The 22,312-nt window shown below is 41.2% G+C and overlaps 1 protein-coding gene and 1 long non-coding RNA gene across 12 annotated transcripts in view; one reads left to right on the forward strand and one right to left on the reverse strand.

Moving 5' to 3' along the window:
• GADL1 (glutamate decarboxylase like 1) overlaps window positions 1-22,312 on the reverse strand; it is a 345,574-nt gene that overhangs the window by 160,804 nt on the left and 162,458 nt on the right. Inside the window, exon 1 of one of the 10 annotated variants that reach the window (XM_005669326.4) lies at window positions 1,142-5,567. The exons of 8 other annotated variants lie outside the window; for them this stretch is intronic. In XM_005669326.4, the coding sequence (XP_005669383.4) occupies window positions 1,142-1,751 (610 nt within the window). In that variant the 5' untranslated portion in view covers window positions 1,752-5,567. Of the gene's footprint in view, window positions 1-1,141; window positions 5,568-22,312 lie in introns of those variants that run through there. One more of the 10 variants, XM_021071494.2, reaches the window with a different exon arrangement.
• On the forward strand, window positions 1,502-16,350 carry LOC146397237 (uncharacterized). Of its 2 annotated transcripts, XR_014822570.1 has the most exons (3): window positions 1,502-1,581; window positions 11,412-11,552; window positions 12,544-16,350. It is a non-coding gene; the product is annotated as an uncharacterized LOC146397237 (long non-coding RNA). The 2 variants fall into 2 exon arrangements; XR_014822569.1 differs by lacking the exon at window positions 11,412-11,552.

The raw sequence follows: 22,312 nt of genomic DNA on the forward strand, positions 1-22,312 counted from the left end.
ACTTTTTAAAAATATATTTTCAAAAGAAGATCCAGGGCAGTGATGCTGGGAACTTTGCTTAGGACTGTCAAAGGAAGGAATGAAATGCTTCTTGCAGCACAATGATTCTTGTCTTGCCAACTACTGTGCAAAATTCCCTGCCCTGAATATGACTGGTCCTCAGGGAACCCTGGCCCTGTTCACCAGGCTCACTAAGCCCCCAGAGTTTCACCTTAAGAAGCAAGTTCATTAAGTTATGTTCAGTACAATCTGAAAAGGTTATTGATGCAAAGAGAAGTTATTCCTGGAGGAGCACTCTTCCTAAAAGGTCAACAACTAACTAGTTAGTGAAAATGCCTGAATAGTGCTAATGATGACCTTTCAGAGCAGGGCTTCTGAATCAGGGGATAACCTGAGGCAGTTAAGGGGTTAAGTTGCAATCTTCAGCAAACATGCAAATATGTGAATTGGTGAGTTTTGCTGGAAAAAAAGGTTCGTCACACATTCAAAGCAACCTGAGACGCTTTCCTCGCAGAATCAAAGAACCATTATTCTCCAGAATAACTAAATGAAACCTGAGTTCTAAAGTCAGATTGGGGAACTCCCAAAACTGAAGGCATTCAGAAGGATGCCTTCTTTAAACCACTAATGTCCTAGGTACCCCACCCACAAGCTCCAATCAGAAGTACACGAGTGCATCACTCTGTAAGATCAGGTAGCCTCTTTTCATGCGTTTGTGGAGGAGTGGGGTGGAGAGGTGATGCTTGGCACATCCCAAAATAGAAGCAAAATCATTTCTCAATGGGAAGGGACTCCCACTGAGTATCTGTCTAGAGATACCTGCAGCAGAGCACCTGGCCAAGAACCTGTTTTGCGTTTTTATTTACACAACCTGCACATCACTCACTGCGTTCCAAGCGCTGTTCTCTGTGCTTTATCAAAGTTAACTTGTTTAATTCTGCAAATAAGCCTAAAGGAGAAAAATGGGTGCAAAAATCCAAAAAGGGTGGGGAGGGGGGACTTCCTACACCTGCCAACTGCCTTATGGGTAAATAAATAACCCTCCTACTGGTCCCCGCCCCATCCACTGGAGCCTGGGAGGTCAGACCCCACATGGGGCCAGTTAAGGACTAAGAGGCTGCGGGCGCCCGCAAGTTGTTACCGTCCAGCGGGCGCTCGCGGTCGGGGTTGGGGTCGCGGCTCATCGCTGCTCCAGCTCCAGGCGGCCCGGGCGCTGCTCTATCAATCCAGGCGGCGGCTGCAGTTACCCAGGCAGCGTCCCCCTTGGGGACCGCAAGTGCGCGCACGGGAGCCGCTGGGCGCTCGCCACCACGCAGGGACAGACGGAGACGTGCTCGCACTGCCTTCCCTCTGCCGCCTGAGGCCCTGGCGCCAGCCTCCTGCGGCCCGCGCCTCTCTATTAATACTTGGCCAGCTGCTGGCAGTCTGCCGCGTGCTTGACTCATGACCAGGGTCCCTCTGACCGAAATAGGAAGGGCTGGGGGACTGTGTGCAGGGGTGCAGGACATTTGCCTGGGTACCATGGGCAGGACGCACCTCCAAGGAGCCCCCCGCCCCAGGGTAGAGACTGAGATACAGCAGGTGAGTAAGCCTTGGCCTGTGATCTTTCCAGCATCCAGCTTTTTGGAGTCATCACCTAGCAGGGCCTGATCTGGCCTCAGAAACCCTAAGCTAAATCTGATGCCAGCTCCAGCCACCAGCACAGGGAACTTATTTGGGGCCAACTGCTGTGAACAGGATTCTCTGCCCATTCATTCAGTACAGCCTTGACATTTAAGAGTCCCACTAGCAAATGCCCTGTCCCTGATCAGATTTCACCCTTTTGCATCTGCAAAATTCCAAGTTTGGAGAAGGGAAGGAGTAGGCACCTGTTGTCTGGTGGTAAAGGGTGGAAAGTGGCAGTTAATTCAAAAGGCCCACTATTTGGTCTTTAGCCTAAAATTTTCATCACACTGTAATTCTTCCACGAGCCCCTAGAAGCTGGGTTTCAGCCATGTTCCTATTGTAAATTTAAATTTAATCAGCAAGTGCTGCTTTTTTGTCATCCCTCCAACAAGTTTTATGTTTAAAGTTAAATCCCTTAGGACATTTTAACTTAGGCTGTTGATATGATAGGAGCAATCAGTTAATGCCATTTCAAAGCACATTTATGACAACTACATTATGGAACTGCATTTGTAATCTCAATCCTTCAAGGGGCTAGAAAAAAATCTTGGTTTACTTTTGCACAGAGCCTAGTATGGTCTCTTAGCTGGTGAATTATTTCCTCTGGCTAGTGTAATTAAAATCCCTATCAGTGAGGACAGAGCAGGCCTTTTCTCTCAAATAAGAATTGATTATTTCTAATATGCCTACAATGAGAGTTATTAAAAATATTAAAGTTAAGGCCCTGCAGACAAATTTTATGAAGTTTTGGAGACCCATCCCACCTTCTGCCCTTTTGTATGCTGTTTCACCAGATAAAGGACAGAGATCTAGTGATGGAAGTTCAGGAGTTAATCTTTGGCGATTCTATTAAAACATACTGAAAGCAGTATACACTCTGGCAAGTTTTTCCTTTTATTTTTTTAGCTTTTTAATAAGTGGACTCTCTCTACACCAGCTACTAACAGTAACCAGTGTCAGCTGCTGCTAAATTATATATCCCTCTGTGTGAGGCAAACCATGACCAATTGGGGCCACAGTGGATTGCAGAAATGCCCATTTATAGACCTGTTTCTCTGCCCCTCTTGCCCCAACCAGGGAATCTGCCATCAAAAATGCCTTAGACTGAAAACCAGAAACTGCTCTATGAACTCACCGGTTACTGGCATATCTCAACTCTCATATTTATTCCTATAACAAAGGCAGTGTGTTCTATTCCTTCTTGCTCTCATTCTTCAATTACTTGGCACTTCCTTAGTGCCAGTTTCTAGGGATTTCAAGAAAAAATGCTTCACTCAGAGTGCTTTAGTGTATTGAGAGAGACAGGCTTAGAAAGAGCTAATTTTCTTATCTATTTTATGTTCAGTGAAAAAATATGGACATTGGGAGACACAGCTGAGGAGATGGCTAATTCTACTTTAAGGATTAAGAAATGTTTCCTATTAGTAATTTTCACTAATGATAGTTGCTATTATTTTTAAACATGTACTATGAACTAGGAACTCTGATAAATGCTTTTCATATATTCCCTCCTATAATCCTCATATAAATGGGAATTATTGTTATCCCCTTTTTACAGTTGGACAAAGGCTCAGTTTGATAACTGGCCCACAAGCACAGAGAGAAAATATTTCAGAACCATGACTGGTATTCCACTTTCCGTAATTACAGAGCCTGTGTCCAAATTACACCCTGGGTTGTACTGATGAGCAAAGACACTTTCCACCATCTGTGGTAAGAGCTTTTCACCAAAACCTTTCAGGAAAATGGATCCATGGAAAGTACAGAGGACAGGCCAGTTGTCCTTGCAGGAAACTGGACTGCATCCTGGCAGTCATAACTGAATCAAAGAGGAGCTACCACATCTCATAACATGGTGGGACTTAAAAAAGGCTTTTAAGAAAAAATGTGGGAATCCATCACAGGAAGAACTGCCTTAAGAACAGCATCCATTCATTCATAAATCCATTCATCACTTGTTGAGCACTTATTCTATTACATACACTTTGCTGGAAGCTGATTTCATCTTGAAAACATATCCCTATAGGGATGCTCCAAGGAATTAGGAATTTGCATTCAGATAAAGAAAAACAAAATACTGCTAGACACAGAGTTGTTTGGTCATTGGGCCAATTTACTCAAAGCTAAAAAACCTCCCTTTTGCTGGACAGGATTTGACCAAGAAGAAAGAAGATCCTGAGTATCCATTCCAATAAGAACATTTCCAATGGTCACACCTGCTGGAGGCCCACAAGTTGTACTGGTCTAAAATTCTTGCAGCATTCTCAGCACATAGGCAGAAAAATGTAATGATTAGGAAACCAGCCTTTGTTGTCAGACAAGCACTATATTCAAATGCTTACTCATCAGATCTTGGATCAATGATGATCTAGTACTGGTCAATCCAACAATACCCAGTGAATGACTAACTTGGGCAAGTTACACAACTAGTCTAAGGCTCCATTTTGTAAAATGGGACTAATAGCATAAACCTTATATGATTTTTGCATGATAGTCTATGTACTGAGTTGTAAGTAGTAGAGACCAAAATTAGCAGTGATTTAAATAAATTAGATCATTTTTTCTCTCCTTTAACATGAAAGTAGTGGAGTTAGATTATCTATAATTGGTGTAGTAGCTCCATGTTTTCAACAAGGACCTAGAAACTTCATTTTTATCCTTAATACAAACTTTGGCCTCAAGACTTCCTCATGGTTGCAAAATGGCTGCCAGAACTCCAGACTGACTCATGTCCAAACATGGAGAAGGAAGGGGGAAAGGGCAAAAGTAACACCTATCAGCTGAGTCAGGTCCCTTAAAATAACTTTCTGGAAAGTCTTTCCAACAACCTCTGTGTAAAATTCAAAATGTACTCCTTCTGCAAGCAAAGCTGGGTTGTGTATTGTGTATTGGGTGTGGGTGTGTGGGGGTGTGTGGGGGTGTGTGTGTGTGTATTAGTTAACCTAGGCATTTCAGAGATTCTGTTATTCTCAGAAAGGGAGAGAAAGGATACTTGGTAGGCAGCCAACAGTTTATGCCATCACTGTAAAAACATTTGACACAGTGCCTGGCACAAAGTAAATTTAAATCAAGAGAGAGAGACAGAAAAGTAGCCGTGTTAGAGAACCAAGAAGATCCCCAAACAAATAGATGATAATAAGACTGGTCTAAATATGGGTGTGTGCTGGGCAGAGAAGTGGCGAGTTTGGGTCACGCAGTTATTTTCCATGAAAGAACATTCATTCATTTTCTAAGTTTAAAGCAGAGTTCAAAACTGCCAGGAAATGAATTTAGATAATAATCAGCACACTTTGGTGCTAAAACCTGAGAAGGAACTCAAATCAATCAAAGAACTCCAATTGAAGAGGAAGACTAAAGAAATTCATAGAAATAAAAGTAGAGAAGTGGGAGAGAAAAAAAAAACGAGGCAGTAACCTACCATTGACTGTTTTCAAACAACCTAAATGACCTCTGGCTTAAGATGTTTTTTTACAAAAACTTTCCCCTTCCTCTCCTTGTTCCGTCATTAGTCAGTCTGGGATTCTGGATGTCGAGCATATCAAGGACATCAGACTTGAAAGTCCAGCAAGAACCAAGTCAATGAAAGTTCAACAAGGCATTTTTTTGCAGGGACAAGTCTAATCAAGGATGCACCGTCCCTTCAAGCCCCATTGCTACCATGAGACCCTACCTCAAGTACCCTGAGGGGATGCAGTTTTTTATCTTGGTATCACTTGATAAAGTCAATCAGATGTGTGCTTCTGATTGGCCAGCCTGGACCCAATAGTAGATACAGGATGGATCTTTACCCTTTGGCTTTCCCAGGCTAAAGTGTCCCACTATTACAATATTCAAAGACGGGACCCCACATGGGAAGGACAGATGCAGGATAGCCAAAAAAAAAAAAAAAAAAAAAAAAAAGAAAGAAAGAAAAAAAGAAAAAAAGATAAATATCAACTGCAGTGTCCCAATGAGCTAAGCTGTATTGAGAATTTAGCATGGCATCTTCCTGAGAAGCAACTGTAGGGGTTCAGAGCAAGCCTTCCTCAAATGTGCCACTTTTGCACATGGAGTATTTTTTTTTCTTTTTATGGCTGCACCTGCTGCATATTACATTCCCAGGCTAGGGTTCGAATCCAGGCCCCATCTGTGACCTATGGCACAGCTTGTGGCAACACCAGATCCTTAACCCACTGAGCAAGGCCAGGAATTGAACCCACATTCTCACAGAGATGATGTTGGGTTGTTAACCCACTGAGCCATAAAAAGAATACCTATGTGTGGAGTGTTTTGAGACAAAGGCAATCAAGACTTTGCAGGTTCAAGAGAAGCAACTTGTCCTCCCTTAACTACCTAGAACTTAAATGGGGGTTTTTTCCCCAGAAAAGAGTTACCACTGAAGGTAAGTGTTATCTAAGTGGCCCATGTATATGGAAGGACAAACCTCTAATTACCAAGTATCCTCTCTTCTGATCAGCCTGTAAATTTCCCTCCTATCCCTAGAGGCCCTAGGCCCAAATCCCATTCCTAGCTCAGGATGGCATATATAACTCATTTTACCTTTCTGTCTCTGATACTCTCCTGTATGTGGGGTTCCCATATATATGAAATTAATTTGACATTTTCCTGTTAATCTGTCTCATGTCAATTTAATTCCTAGATCAGCCAGAATAACCTAGAAGGCATAGTTTTCTTCCTCCTCAAACTAATTGGTACTACTTTCATTTTATAAAGTTTACATTACGCCTTTGTCTAAACCTACATAGTTAATAAGTAGCAGAGCTGGGATTCAAACTCATGGATTTCAAGACCTCTTAATTTTTGCAATATGTGACATACTTCCATGCTTTGTCTATCTGGATTTGTCACTAAGAAAACAACTACCTCACTGCGGTTAGGGTTAAGGGATTTGGAGGATGACATTGGGATATGAAAAGTCATGTGACATTGAACATGGTTCTTACTGCTAACAGACAATGAAGACATAACAGTTGTTTGTCCATTGATTGGTCATTTGTTCAAGTAACTCTCTTTGAGCTTTGATGATGTGACAGGCAGTAAGTTAAATGTGGTATGCAAATAAGACTTGGTCCTTCAGAGAATGCTGTCTGGTAGGGGAAACAGGGTACTTGATCTTCCCTCTGAGTGTCTGTGTCCTAGCTGCCTCTTCTTATAAAGACACCAGACACAGTAGATTGGGGCAAACCCCAGTTACCTCAATGACCTCCTCAAAGGCCCTGTCTCCAAATACAATCACACTTTAGGTACTCGCAGTTCAGCCTTCAACATATGAAATGAGGGGGTGCACAATTCAGCCCATAACAGATCATAAGCACCTTTTAATATGCTTCTTTTTTTCTCCCTTTTTGTTAATTCCCTACTCCATTTTTTTCCATACCATATCTCTACAGCCTCTCCTAAGGTAATCCATGCATGTATATTTCTATTCCTATGCTATGTGTTCATACTCATGTCCATTATAAACACACACACATACATTCATACTCATACATACATATGGGAGGGCCTTTAAAATGTACAAAATGGCATATATTAGTCACCTCTTTCTGTATTTTTCTTTTTCAAGCAAACCTCATGTAAATATCTCCATTAAAAATCAAACTCACTCATTCTGAGGCTGCACAATATTTTGGGGTGCAGATGTTCCAAATCATTCATCTGTTGCCTTGATAGTTTTATGGCCACTAAATAATGTTGTACAAACACACAAGTGCCTTCTCTTCCTATGGAACAGATTCCAGAAGTGGGGTTTCTAGTTTGAAGAATACTCAGATTTTTTATTTCAGTAGATGATTCCAGATTGGATATGAGGCAGGATTACTATTTCCCTTTTAAATCTTAAGTAACTAAAGTGGTGAGAAGGTCTGGAATATGCTAAGACCCAAACCTTACCTGTCTGGCTTCCAAACAGGTGCTTTCTCCACCTCATACTCAGCCTCCCATGTGATTGCACCTGTCCTTCTGTGCCCAAGTGTGGGTGCTTCAAGGTGAAGAGCTAGTTTTCTCTCAAACCTCTTGTGCATGCAGCTGGCAGTGCCCTCCCTACAGCCCAAGGGGCCACCACTACTGGGTTTGTGCTATTTATTTACAACATATAATAGCCCTCTCATAAAAGTATAATGATGTACAATCTATAAGAATAATGGTACCCCTGGAGCAGAAGTGGTTACCAGAGCTTGATGCTACTAAATTTTACCTGAGAGGTCACAAGAGATCCCAGTCCAATGAAAAATATGGGGATGCTTCTGCTGTATTAAACTCATTGCCCAGGTAAAGGTGCTAGGAACATAAAATGAGAAAAAGAAGCAAGTACCGGGATCAGTTTTGTTACCGTATCTCAACCCTTTTAGTTATTATGTTTTGTAAATAACTAAAGATTGTGCCATTCACTAAGTCCTGTTTACTTAGTAGATACAGAGAGAGGGTGAGAGAGGGAGAGAGAAAGCAGAAAGCAGGATTGATTTTAAGAATAAACAAGCTCAAGCATGTTTCGATAGCTATTGTCAATGGAGTTCGTTTTGGGGATTCAATTATGCCTCTGGACATATACACTGGAAAAGTTTAGCTATAATAATTCAAAGAGCATTGCTGTAACAATATCCTTTCCAAATAAATTTGAGAAAAAACAAACAAGTTTCTGTTTTGACCACAGGGGGGAATATCAGCATGGTGTTTGAGTCCTTTCACAGTGTAACAGGCAAGAAGTTTTGCCTATTTGTGAATTCTGGCAGGAGAGACATCATAATGAATAATATTATGAATAATAACATCTAACTTTCTTCATGGAAAAGTATTATAGAGAGTGGTTAGGTTGACATGGGAATGGTCAAGTAGGGCCAAACCATAAACTTCATCAGGTCTAATTTACATCTGACCACGAGCACATGATAGGACAGGAGTTTATGGGTATTTGTAGCAGACAGGAAACTTGTAGGAAAAATAAAAAGCAAGAAATATTGGCATGATCCAATTCTGCAGGATGGGGTAATAGTGTGAAATCCCTCTAAACTTCGACTTTCTTTTAAAACGTTCTTGAAATAATTGAGGTTTGTTTTGTTTTGCCTTTAACAACTGTTGAAGATCACTTGGAATGAATGCTTTAGTTTGAACTAAAAAAATAACCAGGAAGTGGAGATGGGAAAAAGTAACACAGAATCTACTCCTGCATTTTGAGTCCAAGGGTGTCTTCTTCTATTACTTCCATATTTGCTCCGTTTTATGTCACCACCGGTAGCTTTCTACATGGCTAACGGAATCAGTAATAAATATTTGTAACGTATCTTTGACTTTTTCTAAGAGCAGTCTTTTCACAATTGCCCAGTGGGGTAAACATGTAGGTGTAATTACCTCCAATTACAAGTGTACAGATCAGTTAAGTTGCCTACGGAGGGTCACTTAGCCAGAAAGAGATTCAGTAAGGAGCCAAGCCTCCAGAGGCCTAGTCCAAACACTATCACTATCATCTGCTTTGTACCAATAGCTACGTAGAGTCAAAATCGGCATTATCCCCTTCTGTGTGAAATACCCAAGCTCTGGGCTGACAACACACCATGTACTGAGGTGTTTGAGAGGGATCACAAAGGCACCAGTGCCAGGATGAGTTGGTAATATCTGCCGCAGGCAAGGACACGCATAGCACACCAGCCCCAGGGGCCTTACTCTATCTGGACTACAGCTTCACTGGCACCCAGTTCTATCAACTCAATCTCACAGTCACTTCCTGGATGGTGACCGTGCTAACATCCTCCACTTTCTTCATCTCTGTCTACAACCCCTTTTTCTTCCATCTTCCTAACTCCCTGCACACTTATTTTTTCACCTCAGTTATAACCCCAATTTCTTGACCACTTTCTTATTGGTTTGCCTGACTCCACAATCCAGTCATTCAATTGGTCTTCTATGATGCTAAGCTTTTTTCCTCCTTTGTCTTTTTACTAAATGTTATTTGAAAACTTCTTACTGTGAATCAGTCCAATCAGTGTGCTCTTACCTGAACCCTGCTGCAGTAATGTCTCCATATAGAAATCTTAGTGCCACTAAAATTTTTGGATGTTCAACAGGCCCACCTGTATCCTTTTCAAACCATCTTCTCCATATCAGTCAGCAGACCGTCATGCTGCATAGCACTGTGCCTGGGGTTGTACAATGCAGCAGTACTGTCTGGCAGTATCCCTTCTCATACTACTCACTGGTTATCTCAAAATTTCAGAACCAGTCTCAAAGTTACCTGATAAATACCCAATTCCCTCACTCATTAAAAAAGATAACCTCGTGGGAGTTCCTGTTATGGCTCAGGGGGTTATGAACCTGACTAGTATCCATGAGGATGCGGGTTCAATCCCTGGCCTTGCTCAGTGGGTTAAGGATCCAGCGTCACCTTGAGCCTTGGTGTAGATTGCAGACGTGGCTCAAATCTTGTGTTGCTGTGGCTGTGGCATAGGCCAGTGCCTACAGCCCCGATTCAACCCCTAGCATGGGAACTTTCATATGCCACAGGTGCACCCCTAAAAAGAAAAAAGCAAAAACAAAATAAACAAAAAAAAGATGACTTTGTGGTACATTAGTAATTTGAAATTATGACATAAGGTAGACCTCAATCTCTCCACCCTCAACCTAAAAAATTGTCTATATCCACCTTCATTTTCTCTCCTTCCTTCCCACCCCTAATCTGTTCTATAACTCTCCCATCCTCTGGTCAAGGTCACAAGGCACCTCCTCTCTGTCACTCTGCCACATGAATCGATTCCTCTTTCTCCTCAATATTAGGCCTCTCCCTTTCTACTGGCCCCTTCCCCTTGGCTTATAAACATGGTCGAGTCTCACACACTAAAAACCAAAACAGAACATATCCTGTGCAGCAGAAATGGTGAGAACATATAGGCTCATATACCTGTATATGCTCGATTCCATCCATTTCAGAGTACGCCAGCCTAATTTCAAATTTTTGATACTGCTCCTCTTATCCAGAGGCTGCTCTGGCCACCAGAGTCCATTCTCCTTCCATTCAGCCAGCTGAACAGTTCCATGGAATTAATGAACTGCCCCGTACCTCTGGAGCAGAATCCCACTGGTGATTAATGGTAACTACATTTAGGATAAACTCTAAAGTGAATGTTCTATGTTTTTCCCAAGAGTCCTCCAAAAGGATTAAGTGCCAGTTGCCCCAAAGAAACTTGTTTTAAAATACATTCTTTTGTAATGCTTCCTTCTTTCCCTGTCTCACGGCAATTCTCTATTTCCTAGAATTCCCTGCCAAATAAACTACTTTCACTTGAATCTATGTTTCAAAGTCAGCTTCTGGGAAAATTCAAATCAAGACATACTCCTTTGACCCTCTGTTTTATATCTAGTTACCATACACCTTTCACTCCTTCACTTAACTGAATGAGTCCTTAAAATACAATCACATCATGGAGTTCCTGTCATGGCTCAGCAGTTAACGAGCCTGGCTAGGATCCATGATGACGTGGGTTTGATCCCTGGCCTTGCTCATGGGTTAAGGATCCGGTGCTGCCGTGAGCTGTGGTGTAGGTTGCAGATGTAGCTTGGATCCAACATTGCTGTGGCTGTGGTACAGGCCAGCAGCTGCAGCTCCAATTTGATTCCTAGGCTGGGAACTTCCATGTGCTGCAAGTGCAGCCCTTAAAAAAAAAAAAAAAAATCATATCATGAAGAAATTGCCTTTTACTACTAACACAAAGAACCCAAATGACTTAAACAAATTCAGGGTTATATTTCTTTCACAGAACAATACATTTGGAGCTATGAATTCTCAGGCTGATATGGCAGCTCCACGGTGTCCTCTGTCTTCTCACTCAGTCATCCTTCATATCTCCTAGCACCTCATCATCTTCAAATGGCTGAATCTCTTCCAGTATCACTTCCAGGTTTGAGGACAGAAGGTGATGTTGGGTGGGGAAGAGACAAGGTCCCTGCTAGCTGAGTCCCCTTTCATCTAAAGACTTTTCCAAAAGCACTAAAGAGCAGCTTCTTCTTACTTACATCTTTTTGGCCAGAATTTAGACCACACTTAACTTCAAAGGAGACTGAAAACTTTTTTTAATAATCTGGGCTTGTTGTTTCCTCTAACAATATTGGGATTGTCTTATAAAAAGGAAAACTGGATACTGGCTAAATAAACAACCATCTCTGCTGTAAAAAGTCTAGATAACCAGTCACAATTTCTCAACTGCTGCTGTCTGGCTTAACCGCTCTATGGAAAAATCTCTAAGTTAACAATTACTGCCTAACTCTGATACTCAACAGATAATTTTCATTCCATTTCTTACTGACTTCCTTGATTTCTCATCAACTCTTCCCATTTCATTTACCACATTTGTATACATTTCCCTAATACTGAACTGAATTAAAAGTCCTTATCAAATCCCTCAGCTTTTCAAGGTCAACAGTTTTATGCTAAAGCTAGTTAGGAAGGAATGAAGAAAAAAAAATAAAAGGATGGATAGGGTATGTTACACTCTGCCCAAGGCCCTCGAATCCTCTAGCATTTGTTTATTTACAGACTTTGTTTTATTGCACTTTTACAGCACTTCACAGAAACTGTGTTTTTACAAATTGAAGGTTTATAGCAACTCTGCCTTGTCAGATGATGGTTAGCAGTTTTTAGCCATTAAGTATTTTTTTTATTAAGGTATGTACATTTTTCAAGCATAAGGCTATTTATCGCATACTTAATAGACTACAGTGTAATGTAAACATAACTTTTATATGTACTGGTAAGCCAAAAATTCATGTCTCGTTTTATTGCAAAATTCACTTTATTGCAGTGATCTGAAACCAAGGTGTGTGTGTATTTAGCAGACGTGTGCACATACCCACCGCTACCCTGGGACACTGATGTGCTTTTGTCTCTGGTAGCTTTGTTTCTGAGGATGCCTCTCAACCCACTGGAATCCACTTTGCCTGCATGAACCAAGCTAGAAGTCCCAGAAGAATGAAGACCGTGCCTCCCGCCAAGGGTACAGGGGTATAGAAGCCCCCAATTCCTTGCCTGGGAAAGTGACAATGTTGCAGTGTGATTAATGGCCCAGAGCTAAAGCTACCCTCTACAGGACTCTCCTGAGCTCACACCTCTGCTTGGCTTCCTCCCCGTCTCCATCCTGCTTCCCCACTCCCTTACTGGTTTTCCCTGAGAGCCTGCCTCAATAAATCATTTGCGTACTTCTGAGGAATCAATGTTAGGACAATTGGATAATAAATATCTGTTGGAACGGAATGAAACCAAACAAGCTTTTCAAGATGTCTTGCTACATTTAGATAACTTCTGAGGTTTTCACATCACCTTTCTAAAAATTAGAATGTTGTTTCTGAAAAATAATATTTTGCTACAGTTCATAAAGTCTAAAAAAATCCAATTGCAAGCATTTGCTTCCATGCGTAGCTTATCTGATGTTTGTCCATATATCATAGGTAAAACCACATAAATAATTTTAATACAGTATTGCCTACACAGTTTGAATTGCTAGCATTCTTAATCTTATCATTTCATAAGTTATAAAAGTTATAGATATTTTATAAGCAGTTTCTGAGAAATCTGTTCAGAGATATAGGAAGATATAGATATGTTATCTTTGTATAAACCCATGCTTTCTTTTCTAGAGAAGAAAACAAATCATGCCAAATTCTCCAACTGTCTCTTCTTCTGCCCCTGTGGCTGGGCCAGTTATCAGTAGATAACTGGCTCCAAAGTCACCCTTTTTGCCTGCTCTGTGGCAGGGAGGCAGCCCTAAAAGCTACTCCTGTGAGAGCCAGGATGATGCTAAACCTCATCAGTAGAGGGCGCTGAGAGCACTGGAGAAGAAAGGGGTGTTTTCTTCTAGGTTCTGGTGTGCTCCTCTGGTTGTCCTGGTTGTGCTCCTACAAACTAGGTGGATTTTTGTGCCTGTGTCCCCATGTCTGGCAGCAAGAGTAACCTATCCGTGGGGTGTTTAACAGCACCCCTAAGGAAGCTAATGAGTTTCCTGAGCATGCAGCTCATTTCTCTGTCATTTCCCAATGGCAGTTTCTTCCCAAAGAGGAACAGCATCTTGCCAGTTTTAGGAGATTCCCAGAACCTTTCTAGAATACCCATCAGGTATCCCAGCTGGTTTTCCAGAAAGTCAAGGGTACCCACCCCTTTGCCCTCCTTGGAAGCTTCCTGGTAAGTTTCCTTGGCATCCTTGGTGGTCCTCTGCCTGCCAGCCTCAGCCTCCTGACTTTGGACACCCCAACACAGCAAACTTGTCCACCACCCCATGGGCTTCTACCACAGCCTTGCCAACGAGGTCTGAATCCCAGCCTTGGGAAGGACACTCACCTCCCAAATTTGTTCCTTCCTTGGGTAGCCTCCCTCAGCCCTACGGTATCCTTAAGAGTTCTTTTTTACCCTTCTTCTTAGCCAATTCCTTGTTAATTATTCTTCATATTAAACTTTTCTTGTCTATCTTCCAATAAGACACCAGCTAACAGAGTGACTAAGGAATCTAAAATATCTGAATCTTAATAACAGAAAGCTCTCTGATTGTGTGAGTTCTTTGAAGAAGATTTTTTTTTCTAAAGATATTTAAATAGGTCATACCCTTTAAATCTTTTTTTCTAAAGTTGTTCTTGAAGTCTGCAAATGGTTTTCAATTTGAGGCAAAAGAAGTTGCTGGCCCCAAGAATGACATCTCTGATTTTTTTATATAAACCATATGGCTATATGGCCATGACTAAATATGGTTATTATAAATCCAGTCTGTCCCTTGGAGTATCTACATAGTACTCAGCACCCTACAAACAAGCATTTAATGACATGCAATTGTCAGAAGGGCTCTGCAAGGTCAGCATCATCTTTGTCTTAGAGGTAAGGAAACTGAGGCTCAGAGACGTGAAATTGTTTTCCTGATGTCACATGGCTGGTTTGTGGTCCAGCTGAGATTTAAATCCATATGCGTGGATCCAAACCCTTTTCCCTATCTTCCATGGAATCTCATGTAAGCATAGAATAAAACTTTCCAGATCTTAATCAATTAATTCCTTCATTCTTTCCCTATCATTAGTTGGGTACCTACTATGTTTCAGGTACTAGACCTCATGCTAGGTTAAAAAATATTAAAGAAAAAGCAAACAAACAAAAACAAAAAAGCAGAGCTCTTGGACCCACGGAGTTTTCATTTTAAAAGCACTTTTCTCAACTACATGACCTTAACCATTCATTGTACTTTGACCCTTTGATAGGATCTTAAATTCCCATCCATGTCTGTGGCACTTTTCCAATGTTGCTATGGGCACCTCCTGCTTGGCAACACTATCTGACTGGCCTAGTTTTTCTGTGCCTTCTTGGATCGCTGTGCCTCAGAACTCAGTCTCAGCCTATTCTGTTGGCTGCTGACCCACTTGGGGGCTGATTATCCCTCCTCTGACCTTCACCTCTTCCTCTCCTCCATCTTAGTATCTAGGACCAGTCTCTAGGCTCTTCTAGCATCTGTATTCCGGGACCCATCACCATCACTCCTGGCTGGCTCCCCAGTCAAGTAGCGGCAGGAGCTTTCTCTACATGGGGAATGTCAGTTTCACCAGAACTCAGATGTAGGGGCAGCTCTGACCCGCCTGGGGGCACAGAGGGCAACGCCCTTACAAAGGCAGCTCTTCTGGCCTTCTCCTGTTGCCTTAAACAGGGCATGTTGCATGTCTTTCCTGAATCCCCTTCTTTTCCGTCCTTGTTTCTTCTGCTCTTCCCCATAATGCCACCCTTCACTCCAGCTGCCTGGAAAGAGTCTACTGACCCTATACCTTTCACATCAGCATTAATTCCACTACAAATTTTTTTGAAATTCTTTTCCATTATGTTTTATTACAGGACATTATGTTTTATTATAGTTCCCTGTGCTATATGGTAGGACCTTGTTGTTTATCCATTCTACCTAAAAAGTTTGCAACTTTAGTATTAATTCTTCTTGACAACCCCTCCCTGTCAAGTTCAAGGGACATGGGCCTCACCGGAGCATTGGGTTGGAGTGGCTGATTCTTTGCATCTCACCACAGGAACCAGGAGTGTCTGTACTGGAAGGATGGTGCTGTTATTAGTACACAGCCCAGGGGCCTGTGCTGAGCTATATGGTAGGCACTTAATGAACATCTGAACATGGAGAGTGGGAGAGAAGAGAGAAAAGGCAGGGATGGAAAGAAGAAGGAAAGATAATCTGTTTCTCTTTTGGTCATTTGTATGGCATTTTATCATCTGAAATAAAGTTTTAATCTAACATTAAGGCTATCTCTAAAAATACTGTTTTAGGTGGGTCCTGGCTGAGCCTCTGTTCCATCCAGGGGTCTCACACACAGACAGAAGGAATAGCTATACCACCACCACCACCACAGCAGAAATTACATCAAAAAATGTACCAAAATGAACATCTCCTTAGAAAAGAAAATCATGGACTTGGAGAAGAGACTTGTGGCTGCCTGATGGGAGGGGGAGGGAGTGGGAGGGATCGGGAGCTTGGGCTTATCAGACACAACTTAGAATAGATTTACAAGGAGATCCTGCTGAATAGCATTGAGAACTTTGTCTAGATACTCATGTTGCAACAGAAGAAAGGGTGGGGAAAAAATGTAATTGTAATGTATACATGTAAGGATAACCTGACCCCCTTGCTGTACAGTGGGAAAATAAAAAAATAAAAAAAAACCTAACTTCATGCTAAATCACTGTATTTAAAATTTTTTTAAATTTACTTTAAATTGAAGTATAGTTGATTTATAATACTGCATAAGCTTCGGATGTAGCAAAGTGATTATTTTTTTCATATTGTATTCCATTATAGGTTTCTACAAGATACATAAATCCCTGTGCTATACAGTAAATCCTTATTGCTTAAAAAAAAAAAATGTACCAGGTCCGGGCTGAGCATCTTCTGTGCATTATCTCATTTATCACCACAACCAGCCAAAGAGTAGATACTATCCCTGTTCCTAATAAGGAAACTAAAGCTTAGAGATATGAACAGTTTTGTCAAATCACAAGGCTTGTAAATAACAGTGCTGGGATTCTACATCAGGACTTTGGACACCTAATACACCTTGCTGTGTAACAATACACCTTGCTGTGTCTCTCAGGAAGTTCTGTACATTTTCATGCCCAGAAGGCATTCAGGATAGCAGCCTAGATCCTCAAGAGAGATACCTACCAACTTTGATCAATAAAAGGCATTTAAAATCCACAAAAAGTCAACACATGATGGCATTTTCTTATAGAAGCAAAGTAAAAGTCATCCCCAGAATAGCATCTGCCTGCTTATTTGAGTGTCAGGAGGGAGGGAAAAAGGAAGGAAAGAAGGAAGAAGTGACTAGCATAACTGGCACAATTTCCCACCAAATTGAAATAAAAAATAATAAAATGATCGTTAACACTCAATCAGAAATTGAGGCATCAAATAGACTATGGTAAAGAAAATACTGCAGTTGTGAGGCTCTTGGGCAGAATCAATTCCCCAACAGCCTGATAAGATTCTGGTTCAGGGCATAGTACATGTGCCCCACGCAAGTGCCCCAAACACTCAGTAGGAAAAAAAAAAAAAATTAGATGGAGAAGGCATTTTTCAAAAGGAGGGCAACTGAATTTTTAACAGTGATGAAACAAGCTTCACAAGAGTTGCTTTCAAAATTAAATGGCTTGTATGATGTTCACTTTGACTCCTGGTGCATCAAAACATAAAATGCTCTTTGCATGCATTTCAATAGCTATTTCTCTGTAATACTGCACTGCTCTGACAAGCGTGTTATGTTAAAAGGAAATAACAGACAAAGGGAGGTGGACTGCCTGGGGACCTGTCATATGGAGTCCCTACGACTTGTTTAAATTTATTGAAAGATCAATGCAAAGAAACAGGTCTTGCATCTCTCCCCTAAACCTCGACTCATCTCCTGAAAAGGCAAGGATGAGAATTTTCAGCTTTGAACTCTCAGCTTCAGAAACTCTTCAGCTTGGTTCTGCACATATTAAATTTTAGAATGGTTTCTACTCTCAAGTGATTCATTCTCAGAGTGACTGGTCAATTGTTGGCTGACAGGTTATTTACTTGGATGTGGGCAGAAGGCAGTAGGACACTATAGGGAGAATTTATTCCCAGCCCCTTGTCCTCAGATAGGAATCCACAAAAACCATTCATGGCATGTTGTTTGCCAAAATGATCATGACCTTTTATTCTTGTCTTGTGACTTTGCAGCTCCTCCCATCAAGAGATAAAGTTTATTTCACCTTCTATTAAGTTTGTGTCTGGATTTGACCAATAAAATGTGGCAAAAATGACACTGTCCTGCTCTGAGCCTGGGCTGTAAGAAACTTGCACACCGTCACTCACTGACTCTGCTATGTGAACACACCTGAGCTGACTTGCTGGAGAGCTGCACGAGCCCAGATGTCCCAGTCAACAAGAGCAAACCATCCACCTGGTGCAGTTCATCAGAGGGGCATGAAGGAGACCTGCCAAGACCAGAACTACCAAGAAGCAGCCCTTCCAAGACCAGAGCCCTGTCAAAAGTAGAGCCTCAACTAAACCGTCCACCCATAGAATTATGAGTTAAAAATGATTGTTGTTTCAATCCTGTAAGTTTGTTAATGCACAAGAGGTAACTGAATTCATTCTCAGAATTCATTCTGAGAATTCAATCTCAGAATTCATTCTGTTGTTGGTAGGAAGCCAGAGAACTATCCCTCCCCAACACTGAGAGTGGAAGGAGTCCAGGCTCTGTGCCAGTTGAGTGACCATGGGCTCAAATTTGTGGTTCTGGAGTGAAAACTGGAGCTTCTACCGGACAGAGCTCAGAATTCACTATAAACCAGATCACATGCAGGTACAAAACCTGTGAAACAAGGTATCTAAACACCAGATACCAGTGAATACTCCTGAGGGCTCTTGGGGGTCATTGAGTGGGAAAGAGGCAGAAGGTGGAAGACCCAGGGAAGAGGACTCCTCTGCAGCTGCCCCATGTGCTGGGTGTGCTCCCTGAGTGCAGACGTCCTGCTCAGCATGCCCACCAGGGCCTCACACCCAGTAGCAGCTCAATCCATATTTGAAGACTGAATATGTGAACTGAGAGCCCATACTTGAGACTTGCCTGTCTGCATCTGTGGCCAGGCAGACAGGAGACATGGGGCTTTCTTCTCAAAAGGAACATGCCTGAATGATCCAAGAGTCCACTACTTTAAAACAAATTAAGATATATTTACATAGCACTTCCTATGGGTTAGAAGGATTCTAATCACTCAATAAATAATAATCTACTTAATTCTCTTAACAGCCATATGAAGGAGGCATGCACTTTATCCATACCCCCCACCATGAAGAACAGAGGCATAGAGCATTATACAGCTTGCACAAAACATGCAGTCAGTAAGTGGCAGAATCAGCAGCCTGGCCCTCAAGTCTGCCTGCTGGCATCTCCTCATACTGCCCATCTTAAAGTCATCACAAGTCACAAAGAGGCTTTAAAAGGTGCTTAGGTTGACCCCTCTTTCTACAGATTTGAATATAACTATCTCAAAATCACACCATTAATGGCAGAAGCTGGATCAGAATATACACCTCCTGATACAGTTTGATATTTTCTTCTCTAACCACTCTTCTGTTGTGAAGAGCTATTTCATATGCTTCTTTACTTCCAAAAGGGTTCAGAATTTTGAATTCTCTTGAACTCTGAATCTCAAACCAAAGAAGGAGCAGCAACTAATAAGAGTGGTATGGGGGAGAAAGGAAACATGAACAAGACAAGAGACAGATTCTCCAGTACACAGACAGCCAAGTTATGTCACAATGGAACATGGGTCCCACTTACAGACTGAAATCTACCAGGGATTCCAGAAGCATCCAGGACTCAAGTTTTTGTTTAGCATGTATGTGGAGGGCTCTGGTGGACTAGTACAGAGCTTCTCAAATGCTAGTATGTCTAAAAATCACCTATGATCTAATTAAAATGCAGATTCTGATTAAGCAGTGCTGGGGGAGGGGGGTGAAGATTCTGCAGTTCTTATAAACTCCAAGGTGATGCCTGGTCTTGCTGTCTATGACCACACTTCGAATAGCAAGGAAATCAAATCCTTAGCTGAGTTTTTCAAATAAGATCTAAGGTCCTGATACCAACAAATTCTACTCAGGCACTTAAAACAACCTAAAAGTAAAACCTTAAATTGTGGCCAGAGGTTATTCAGATATCTGGGAACATGAGATATATTTCATATACATATCAATACAAACATGCACATATAAAAAACAGCCTAAATTTTCACAATGGAGAAAATACCCTTAGAGATCACTAACATTACATGAGGAAAGACAGCTAGGGTTCATGTGCTTGTGCTTGTGACACAATAGGAAGTACCCCACACCATCTACAGAATATTCTTCCTAAAAATCATTCTTGAATTGAGCGTATCTTTATAACTACCAGTTTGAAGGAAATATGGGGAAATAGAGGAACATGTTAAACACCTACGAAGTAAAAAAAAAAAAAAAAAAATCCAGAATGTGAGAAATTCTATAGAACAAGACTTGATTTCTTCAACAAAATTTACATAAAGGGAAAACAAGAAAGGAAACATAGAAGTCTCTCAAGAGACTTAAGAGACACATCAACCCAATGTAATGTAAGGAAATTGTTAGGATACTGACTCAAACAAAATAAAAAAAAAAGTTTGAGACAATTCAAAAAACATTTTTTATGTAATGATTTTTATTTTTTCCATTATAGCTGGTTTACAGAGTTTTGTCAATTTTCTACTGTACAGCATGGTGACCTAGTTACACACACATGTATACATTCTTTTTTCTTACATTATCATGCTTCATCATAAGTGACCAGGCATAGTTCCCAGTGCTACACAGCAGGATTGCATTGCTTATCCACTCCAAAGGCAAAAGTCTGCATCTATTAACCCCAAGCACCCCATCCATCCCACTCCCTCCCCCACTCCCTTGGCCACCACAAGTCTATTCTCCAAGTCCATGATTTTCTTTTCTGTGGAAAGGTTCATTTGTGCCATATATTAGATTCCAGATATAAGTATATCATATGGCATTTGTCTTTCTCTTTCTGACTTACTTCATTCAGTACGAGAGTCTCTAATTCCATGCATGCTGCTGCAAATGGCATTATTTTGTTCTTTTTTATGGCTGAGGAGTATTCCATTGTATTATATACCACATCTTCCTAATCCAGTCATCTGTCAATGAACATTTGGGTTGTTTCCATGTCTTGGCTATTGCGAATAGTGCTGCAGTGAACATGTGGGTGCATGTGTCTTTTTCAAGGAAAGTTTTGTCCAGATATATGCCCAAGAGTGGGATTGCCGGGTCATATGGTAGTTCTATGTTTAGTTTTCTAAGGTACCTCCATACTGTTTTCTATAGTGGTTGTACTAGCTTACATTCCCACCAACAGTGCAAGAGGGTTCCGTTTTCTCCACCCCACCCCCCAGCATTTGTTATTTGTGGACTTATTAATAATGGCCATTCTGACTGGTGTGAGTTGGTACCTCATAGTAGTTTTGAATTGCATTTCTCTAGAAATCAGTGATGTTTAGCATTTTTTCATGTGCTTGTTGGCCATCTGTATGTCTTCCTTGGAAAAATGTCTATTCAGGTCTTTTGCCTATTTTTCCATTGGGTTGTTGGCTTTTTTGCTGTTGAGTTGTGTAAGTTGTTTGAAGACTTTAGAGATGAAGCCCTTGTCAGCTGCATCCTTTGAGAAACTATTTTCTCCCACTCTCTGTCTTTTTGTGTTTTTTTTTTTTTATGGCTTCCTTTGCTGTGCAAAAGCTTGTCAGTTTGATTAGGTCCCATTGGTTTATTTGAGCTTTTATTTCTGTTGCTTTGGGAGACTGACCTGAGAAAACATTTGTTAAGACTGATGTCAGAGAATGTTTTGCCTGTGTTCTCTTCTAGGAGTTTGATGGTGCCTTGTCTTATATTTATAAGTCTTTCAGCCATTTGGAGTTTATTTTCATGCATGGTGTGAGGGTGTGCTCTAGTTTCATTGATTTGCATGCAGCTTGCAACACTTGCTGAAAAGACTGTCTTTTTCCCATTTTATATTCTGGCCTCCTTTGTTAAAGACTAATTGACCATAAGTGTCTGGGTTTATTTCTGATTTCTCTCTTCTGTTCCATTGGTCTGTATTTCTGTGTGCCAGTACCATGCTGTTGTGATTACTGTAGATTTGTAATATTGCCTGAAGTCTGGGAGAGTTATACTTCCTGTTTGGTTTTTGTTCCTCAGGATGGCTTTGGCAATTCTGGGTCTTTTGTGGTTCCATATAAATTTTTGGATTGTTTGTTCTAGTTCTGTGAAAAATGTCATGGGTAATTTGACAGGGATTGCATTGAATCTATAGATTGCTTTGGGTAGTGTGGCCATTTTTACAATATTAATTTTTCAACGCAGGAGCATGAAATATCTTTCCATTTGTTTGAATCCTCTTTAATTTCCTTGATTAATGGTGGTTTTTTTTGTTTGTTTGTTTTGTTTTTATTGTCTTTTTGCCTTTTGCTAGGGCCACTTCCGTGGCATATGGAGATTCCCAGGCTAGGGGTCTAATTGGAACCATAGCCACTGGCCTATGCCTGAGCCATGGCAATGCGGGATCTGAGCTGCATCTGTGACCTACACCACAG

The sequence above is a fragment of the Sus scrofa genome, chromosome 13 (genome assembly GCF_054392235.1).
Source record: "Sus scrofa isolate SSC_HxYL_T2T_F1_AM1 chromosome 13, Sscrofa_HxYL_maternal_Yorkshire_Landrace_v2.0, whole genome shotgun sequence".
Taxonomy (NCBI): Eukaryota; Metazoa; Chordata; class Mammalia; order Artiodactyla; family Suidae; genus Sus; species Sus scrofa.